At 65.7% G+C, this 9,093-nt stretch overlaps 1 protein-coding gene across 1 annotated transcript; it reads right to left on the bottom strand.

Annotated features, from left to right (window-relative positions):
* Positions 1 to 53: 53 nt before the first annotated feature.
* On the bottom strand, positions 54 to 8,664 carry MAGIX (MAGI family member, X-linked). Its single transcript, XM_059837412.1, has 7 exons — positions 8,631 to 8,664; positions 6,989 to 7,141; positions 6,291 to 6,365; positions 5,528 to 5,592; positions 3,741 to 3,875; positions 1,295 to 1,415; positions 54 to 478 (listed from the first exon to the last, which is right to left on the bottom strand). Exons 1-7 carry the CDS (start codon positions 8,662 to 8,664, stop codon positions 54 to 56), a joined length of 1,008 nt encoding a protein of 335 aa, XP_059693395.1.
* Positions 8,665 to 9,093: the final 429 nt, after the last annotated feature.

Raw genomic sequence — 9,093 nt, 5'->3', positions numbered from 1 at the left:
GGTCCCCAGGGCCGTTTCCCGGGGCCGTGGGGCTCTCTCGGTTTTGGGGTGACTCAGCGGATGTGGGCAGCGCCCCGCCCGCCGGATGCGGGCAGGGAAGGAACGGGGGGGGTCCTTGTGGGAAACGGGAGCCACCGTGGGGTCCTCACCTTTATTGAGCACCCCGAAATGGGGAGGGGGACAACACCTCCGTGCGACCCCCGGAACGCGGTGGGGGGGTATTGCATAGCTCGAAGTGCGCCCCCGCCAAAACGAGGGGTACCAGAATGACCCCCCCGCGATGGGGGCCCCCCAAAGCACCAAAAAATTGGGGGGGGGGGGCGGGGGGCGAACCTCGCTGCGCCGTCACCGTCCGTGTGCGGGGTCCGGGGGGTCAGGGGTGCAGCCCCCCCACGAGGCAGAAGCAGGGCTCCCCCCGCGGGGAGCTGCCCACGCACAGCCGCAGCACCCCCCCGCGCCAGCGGGGCTGGGGGCGCCCCTGGGGGGGACACAGGACGGGAGGGAGGGGGCGTCACTGCCGTGGGGCGGGGCAGGGGCTTGGGGGACTCGGGGCTGTACCACTGTGGCGGGGGGGGGGGGGGGGTGTCAGTGGGGTGTGTTACTGAGTTTGGGGGGCTCTGGGCTGTACCACTGTTCTAGTGGGGGGGGCACTGGCGTGTGTTACTGAGTTTGGGGGGCGCTGGGCTGTACCACTGTTCTAGTGGGGGGGGCACTGGAGTGTGTTACTGAGTTTGGGGGGCTCTGGGCTGTACCACTGTTCTGGTGGGGGGGGCACTGGAGTGTGTCACTGAGTTTGGGGGGCTCTGGGCTGTACCACTGTTCTGGTGGGGGGCACTGAGGTGTGTGACTGAGTTTGGGGGACTCTGGGATGTACCACTGTTCTAGTGGGGGGGTCACTGGGGTATCTCACTGAGTTTGGGGGGCAGTGGGCTGTACCACTCTGCCCGTGGGGGGGCATTGGGGTGTCTTACTGAGTTTGGAGGATCAATGGGCTGTACCACCTGGTTTGGGGGGGCACCAAGATATACCAGTGTCTTTCGGGGTGCTGTGGGCTGTACCACCTGATGGCGGGGGGGGGCACTGAGATACACCGGTGTGTTTTCGGGAGCCTTGGGCTGTACCACTGCGCTGGCAGGGGGGTGATTTGTCCAGCTGTGTTTTGGGGCGGGGGTCCCTGGATGTCTCAGTGCCTCAGGGGGGGCTCTGGGGTATCCCTTAGGGCCACTCCCACCCTGTCCCCACCGAACGGGAGGGCCCCGCGGGGATGTGGGGGGTTCGGGGGGGGGGGTCTCACCGTGGGGGCGGCGCAGCAGCAGGCGCAGGCGGCTGCCCCCGCCCCGGATCCGGGCCAGCGCCTGCGCGTGGCTCATGCCGGCCGTGGGGGCCCCGTTGATGGCCAGGAGCTCGTCACTGACCTGTGCCCCCCAGGGACCCCCAAAAGTTACAGACCCCCCCCCCCTAGATCCCCACGATCCCACAGAGTCCTCATGACCCCCCAGAGACCCCTCTCGCTCCCCCCAGGACCCCATACACCCCCAAACCGCCACGTCCAGGACCCCATGAACCCCCCAGAGCCCCCCCTCCAATTCCCCCCAGTTCCCTCAGGACCCTCCCAGCTCCTGACAGAATCCCCCTGAGACCTCACTGTCCCCCCACCCCATAGAGCTCCTCCCATAGAGCCCTCACTCCACAGAGCCCCCTCAGCCCCATAGAGCCCCCCCAGCCCCACAGAGCACCCTCAGCCCCATAGAGACCCATAGAGCCGCCTCCCATAGAGCCCTCACTCCACAGAGCCCCCTCAGCCCCATAGAGCCCGCCCAGCCCCACAGAGCACCCTCAGCCCCATAGAGACCCATAGAGCCGCCTCCCATAGAGCCTGCAGCCCCACAGCGCCCCCCAGCCCCATAGAGCCCCCTCAGCCCCATAGAGCCCCCCAGCCCCACAGAGCCCCCCAGCCCCATAGAGCCCCCTCAGCCCCATAGAGACCCATAGAGCCATCTCCCATAGAGCCTGCAGCCCCACAGAGCCCCCCAGCCCCATAGAGCCCCCTCAGCCCCACAGAGCCCCCCAGCCCCACAGAGCACCCTCAGCCCCATAGAGACCCATAGAGCTCCTCCCATAGAGCCTGCAGCCCCACAGAGCCCCATAGAGCCCCCTCAGCCCCACAGAGCCCCCCAGCCCCATAGAGCCCCCTCAGCCCCATAGAGCCCCCCCAGCCCCACAGAGCCCCCCCAGCCCCATAGAGACCCATAGAGCTCCTCCCATAGAGCCTGCAGCCCCACAGAGCCCCCCAGCCCCATAGAGACCCCCAGCCCCATAGAGCCCCCTCAGCCCCATAGAGACTCCCCAGCCCCACAGAGCCCCCTCAGCCCCATAGAGATCCCCCAGCCCCATAGAGACCCATAGAGCCTGCAGCCCCATAGAGCCCCCCCAGCCCCACAGAGCCCCCCAGCCCATAGAGCCCCTCCAACCCCATAGAGACCCATAGAGCTCCTCCCATAGAGCCCTCACTCCACAGAGCCCCCCCAGACCCATAGAGACCCATAGAGCTGTCTCCCATAGAGCCTGCAGCCCCATAGAGCCCCCCCAGCCCCATAGAGCCCCCCCAGCCCCACAGAGCCCCCCCAGCCCCATAGAGCCCCCCCAGCCCCACAGAGCCCCCCCAGCCCCATAGAGCCCCCCCAGCCCCACAGAGCCCCCCAGCCCCATAGAGCCCCCCCAGCCCCACAGAGCCCCCCCAGCCCCATAGAGACCCCCCAGCCCCATAGAGACCCATAGAGCCATCTCCCATAGAGCCTGCAGCCCCACAGAGCCCCCCAGCCCCATAGAGCCCCCCCAGCCCCATAGAGCCCCCCCAGCCCCACAGAGCCCTCCCAGCCCATAGAACCCCCTCAGCCCCACAGAGCCCCCAGCCCCATAGAGCATCCCCAGCCCATAGAGCCCCTCCAACCCCATAGAAACCCATAGAGCTCCTCCCATAGAGCCCTCACTCCACAGAGCCACCCCCCCGCCCCATAGAGCCCCCCCAGCCCCACAGAGCCCCCCCAGCCCCACAGAGCCCCCCAGCCCATAGAGCCCCCCCAGCCCATAGAGCCCCCCCAGCCCCATAGAGCCTCCCCCGCCCCATAGATCCCCCACCCCCATAGAGCCCCCCCACCCCACAGAACCCCCAGCCTATAGAACCCCCCACCCCATAGAGCCCCCACCCCATAGAACCCCCACCCCATAGAACCCCCACCCCATAGAACCCCCCACCCCATAGAACCCCCACCCCATAGACCCCCAGCCCCATAGATCCCCCAGCCCCATAGACCCCCCCACCCCATAGACTCCCCACCCCATAGATCCCCCAGCCCCATAGCCCCCCCCACCCCATAGACCCCCCACCCCATAGATCCCCCAGCCCCATAGACCCCCCCACCCCATAGACCCCCCACCCCATAGATCCCCCACCCCATCGAGCCCCCAGCCCATCGAGCCCCCCACCCCATAGAGCCCCCAGCCCATAGAGCCCCCACCCCATAGAACCCCCCACCCCATAGATCCCCCAGCCCATGGAGCCCCCAGCCCCATAGATCCCCCACCCCATAGAACCCCCCAGCCCATGGAGCCCCCAGCCCATGGAGCCCCCAGCCCCTACTGCTCCCCTGCCCCCAGCCCATGGAGCCCCCAGCCCATGGAGCCCCCAGCCCATGGAGCCCCCACCCCTACTGCTCCCCTGCCCCCCCCCCCCCCCGTACCTGGATGCAGCCGCAGCGCTGGGCCGGGCCCCCCTCGCGCAGCCCCCGCACGAAAACCCCGGCGGGGCCCCCCCGGAGGCTGAACCCGAACCCGCCCGGGCCCCGCGGCAGCTCCACCGCGAACGGGGGGGAGTCCTGGGGGTTAGGGACCAGTATGGACCAGTATGGACCAGTATGGACCAGTATAGACCAGTATGGACCAGTACACACCAGTATATACCAGTGTACACCAGTATAAACCCGAACCCGCCCGGGCCCCGCGGCAGCTCCACCGCGAACGGGGGGGAGTCCTGGGGGTTAGGGACCAGTACGGACCAGTATAGACCAGTATAGACCAGTATAGACCGGTACACACCAGTATATACCAGTGTACACCAGTATAAACCCGAACCCGCCCGGGCCCCGCGGCAGCTCCACCGCGAACGGGGGGGAGTCCTGGGGGTTAGGGACCAGTATGGACCAGTATAGACCAGTACGGACCGGTATAGACTGGTACACACCAGTATATACCAGTGTACACCAGTATAAACCTGAACCCGCCCGGGCCCCGCGGCAGCTCCACCGCGAACGGGGGGGAGTCCTGGGGGTTATGGACCAGTATGGACCAGTATAGACCAGTATGGACCAGTACAAGCCAGTATAAAACAGTATATACCAGTGTATTCCAGTATACACCAGTATAAACCAGTATAGACCAGTATAAAGCAATATACACCAGTATACGCCAGTATACACCAGTTATACCAGTAACACACCAGTAACACACCAGTATACACCAGTTATACCAGTAACACACCAGTAACACACCAGTACACACCAGTATACACCAGTTACACACTGGTAACACACCAGTTACACACCAGTATACACCAATTATACCAGTAACACACCAGTAACACACCAGTACACACCAGTATACACCAGTAACACACCAGTATACACCAGTAATAGCAGTAACACACCAGTAACACACCAGTACACACCAGTAAAACACCAGTATACACCAGTTACACACCGGTAACACACCAGTTACACACCAGTATACACCAATTATACCAGTATACACCAGTAACACACCAGTAACACACCAGTACACACCAGTATACACCAGTAACACACCAGTAAAACACCAGTATACACCAGTAACACACCAGTAACACACCAGTATACACCAGTATACACCAGTAACACACCAGTATACACCAATTATACCAGTATACACCAGTAACACACCAGTAACACCCCAGTAAAACACCAGTATACACCAGTAAAACACCAGTATACACCAGTAACACACCAGTAATGCACCAGTATACACCAGTTATACCAGTAACACACCAGTAACACACCAGTATACACCAGTTATACCAGTAACACACCAGTAACACACCAGTATACACCAGTTATACCAGTAACACACCAGTATACACCAGTTATACCAGTACACACCAGTACACACCAGTAGCACACCAGTAGACACCAGTTATACCAGTACACACCAGTATACACCAGTTATACCAGTAACACACCAGTATACACCAGTTATACCAGTAACACACCAGTAACACACCAGTACACACCAGTATACACCAGTTATACCAGTACACACCAGTAACACACCAGTAAATCCCCAGGGCCACGAGGCAGCTGCATCCCAGTGGTCCCAGTTCCCTCCCAGTTCCCTCCCAGTGCTCCCAGTTCCCTCCCAGTTCCCTCCCAGTGCTCCCAGTTCCCTCCCAGTTCCCTCCCAGTGCTCCCAGTTCCCTCCCAGTGCTCCCAGTCCGTACCTGTGGCCAGCCCAGTCCGTGGCCCAGCCCCCCCCCGGCACTGCTGGGACTGCGCAGCTCCGGAGCTGGGGAGAGAGGGGGGATCCCAGTATGGCCAGTATGGGCTCCCAGTGCTCCCAGTATGGGCTCCCAGTATGGCCAGTATGGGCTCCCAGTGCTCCCAGTATGGGCTCCCAGTATGGGCTCCCAGTATGGCCAGTATGGGCTCCCAGTATGGGCTCCCAGTATGGGCTCCCAGTGCTCCCAGTATGGGCTCCCAGTATGGCCAGTATGGGCTCCCAGTGCTCCCAGTATGGACTCCCAGTGCTCCCAGTATGGGCTCCCAGTATGGCCAGTATGGGCTCCCAGTATGGCCAGTATGGGCTCCCAGTATGGCCAGTATGAGCTCCCAGGATGGGCTCCCAGTATGGCCAGTCTGGGCTCCCAGTGCTTCCAGTATGGGATCCCAGTATGGCCAGTATGGGCTCCCAGTGCTCCCAGTATGGGCTCCCAGTCTGGGCTCCCAGTATAACCACCCAGTGCTCACAGTGCCCTCCCAGTGCTCCTAGTGCCCCCCCAGTACCCCGGCAGTGCTCCCACTACCCCCAGTACCCCCCCAGTGCTCCCAGTACCCCCAGTGCCCCCAGTACCCCCCCAGTGCTCCCAGTGCCTCCCCAGTACCCCCCCCACAGTGTTGCCAGTGCCCCCAGTACCCCCTCAGTGCTCCCAGTACCCCCCCGGTACCCGCCCAGTGCCCTCCCAGTGCTCCCAGTGCTCCCAGTACCAGCAGGCAGCAGGTCCCGGGGCTCAGGCCCCACGAAGCTGGTGGCGGCCACGGGCTCAGGGGGGGCCCCAGGGCCTGGGGGGGGACATGACACTGCACCAGTGCTCCCAGTGCCCTCCCAGTGCTCCCAGTGCCCCCAGTGCCCTCCCAGTGCCCCCTCCCAGTCCTCCCAATTCCCCTGCTACTCCTTCCCAGTGCCCCCAGTCACCCCCAGTCTCTCTCCAGTCCCTCCCAGTCCCCCCCACCCAGTCACCCCAGTCCCGCCCAGTTGGCTCCAGTGGCTCCCAGTCCTTCCCCAGTCCCTCCCAGTCCCCCCAGTCCTCCCCAGTGCCCCCAGTCCTCCCCAGTGCCCCCACTCTCTTTCCCAGTCCCTCTCCCAGTTTTCCCCCAGTCCCTTTCTCAATGCCCCCAGTCCCTCCCAATCCCTCCCAGTTTCCCCCCAGTCCCTCCCAGTTTCCCCTCAGTCCGTCCCAATGCCCCCAGTCCCTTTCCCAGTGCTCCCAGTCCCCCCAGTCTCCTTCCCAGTCCCTCCCAGTTTCCCCCCAGTGCCCTCCCAGTGCTCCCAGTCCCATTCCCAGTCCCCCCGGTCCCTTTCCCAATCCCCCCAGTCCCTCCCAGTCCCTCCCAGTTTCCCCCCAGTCCCTCCCAGTTTCCCCCCAGTCCTTTTCCCAGTCCCTCCCAGTGCTCCCAGTGCTCACCGAGGCTCCGCAGCAGCACCAGCAGCTCCCCCCGCTCCCCCCTTGGGTCTCCGGGCTGCCCCCAGGCCGGGGGGGGGCTGGGGGCGGGGGGCGGCGGGGGGGGGCGGCTGTAGCGCAGCACGCAGGAGCCGCCGACCACCACCACCACACTGACTGCGGGGGGCAGTGGTGAGACCCCCGCCCACCCAGACCCCCACCCACCACCACACTGACTGCGGGGGGCAGCGGTGAGACCCCCACCCACCACCACACTGACTGCGGGGGGCAGCGGTGAGACCCCCGCCCACCCAGAGACCCCCACCGAGTCAGGGACCCCCGCCCACCCAGAGACCCCCACCCACCACCACACTGACTGCGGGGGGCAGCGGTGAGACCCCCGCCCACCCAGAGACCCCCACCCACCACCACACTGACTGCGGGGGGCAGCGGTGAGACCCCCGCCCACCCAGAGACCCCCACCCACCACCACACTGACTGCGGGGGGCAGCGGTGAGACCCCCGCCCACCCAGAGACACCCACCCACCACCACACTGACTGCGGGGGGCAGCGGTGAGACCCCCGCCCACCACCACACTGACTGCGGGGGGCAGCGGTGAGACCCCCGCCCATCCAGAGACACCCACCCACCACCACCACCACCACACTGACTGCGGGGGGCAGCGGTGAGACCCCCGCCCACCCAGAGACCCCCACCCACCACCACACTGACTGCGGGGGGCAGCGGTGAGACCCCCGCCCACCCAGAGACACCCACCCACCACCACACTGACTGCGGGGGGGGGCAGCGGTGAGACCCCCGCCCACCCAGAGACCCCCACCGAGTCAGGGACCCCCGCCCACCCAGAGACCCCCACCCACCACCACACTGACTGCGGGGGGCAGCGGTGAGACCCCCGCCCACCCAGACCCCCACCCACCACCACACTGACTGCGGGGGGGCAGCGGTGAGACCCCCACCCACCCAGAGACCCCCACCCACCACCACACTGACTGCGGGGGGCAGCGGTGAGACCCCCGCCCACCCAGAGACCCCCACCCACCACCACACTGACTGCGGGGGGCAGCGGTGAGACCCCCGCCCACCCAGAGACCCCCACCCACCACCACACTGACTGCGGGGGGCAGCGGTGAGACCCCCGCCCACCCAGAGACCCCCACCCACCACCACCACCACACTGACTGCGGGGGGGCAGCGGTGAGACCCCCGCCCACCCAGAGACCCCCACCCACCACCACCACCACACTGACTGCGGGGGGGCAGCGGTGAGACCCCCGCCCACCCAGAGACCCCCACCACCACCACCACCATCACACTGCGGGGGGGACAGTGGGTAGGGACCCCCACCCAGTCATGGACCCCCACCCACCACCACCACACTGACTGCGGGGGGGGCGCTGGTCAGGGACCCCCAGGGCTCGGGGAACCCCCTCGGGGAGATGGGACCCCCCCAAAAGGATGGAACCCCCCCAAAAGGATGGGACCCCCCCCAAAAGGATGGGACCCCCCCCCAAGAGATGGGAACCCCCACAGGGATGGGACCCCCAGAGATGGCCCCGGGGGTTGGGGACACCCCTGGGGGGGTTGGGGACACCCCCCCGGCCCCGGTCCCCTCCCCCCCGGCCCCGCCCCTCCCCCCTCACCGCTGGGCCCGGGCGGCGCCTCCGGGGGCGGCATCGGGGGAGGGGCCCCCCCGGGCTGGGGGGGGGCAGCGCCTGGGGGTACCAGTGCTCCCAGTGACGGCCCAGTTACCTCCCAGCGACCTCCCAGTAACATCCCAGTAACCCCCAGTGCCCCCCCAGTCCTCCCAGTAACATTCCAGTAACCCCCAGTGCCCTCCCAGTGCCCCCCCAGTGCTCCCAGTAACATCCCAGTAACCCCCAGTGCCCTCCCAGTGCCCCCCCAGTGCTCCCAGTGACCTCCCAGTAATGTCCCAGTAACATCCCAGTGCCCTCCCAGTGCCGTTTGTATCTCCCCAGTTCCCTCCTGGTGCCCCCCCCAGCTTCTCCAGTTCCCTCCCAGCTTGCCCCACATCATCCCAGTGCTCCCAGTACCTCCCAGTGCTCCCAGTTCCTCCCAGTTCCCCCACTGTCCCCCGTTCCCCCA

This window comes from Haemorhous mexicanus (genome assembly GCF_027477595.1).
Source record: "Haemorhous mexicanus isolate bHaeMex1 chromosome 35 unlocalized genomic scaffold, bHaeMex1.pri SUPER_35_unloc_2, whole genome shotgun sequence".
Classification (NCBI taxonomy): Eukaryota; Metazoa; Chordata; class Aves; order Passeriformes; family Fringillidae; genus Haemorhous; species Haemorhous mexicanus.
Note: the sequence above shows the minus strand (reverse complement) of the source record. Positions and strands in the feature narration are given on the sequence as shown.

Excerpts from the sequence above, each read along its gene's own strand:
- MAGIX (XM_059837412.1), bottom strand. The coding sequence starts at position 8,664 with ATGCCGCCCCCGGAGGCGCCGCCCGGGCCCAGCG. Across the intron at positions 7,142-8,630 it reads GGCGCCGCCCGGGCCCAGCG|TCAGTGTGGTGGTGGTGGTC; the intron begins GTGAGGGGGGAG and ends TGCCCCCCGCAG. Across the intron at positions 5,593-6,290 it reads CCGGGACCTGCTGCCTGCTG|CTCCGGAGCTGCGCAGTCCC; the intron begins GTACTGGGAGCA and ends CTCTCTCCCCAG.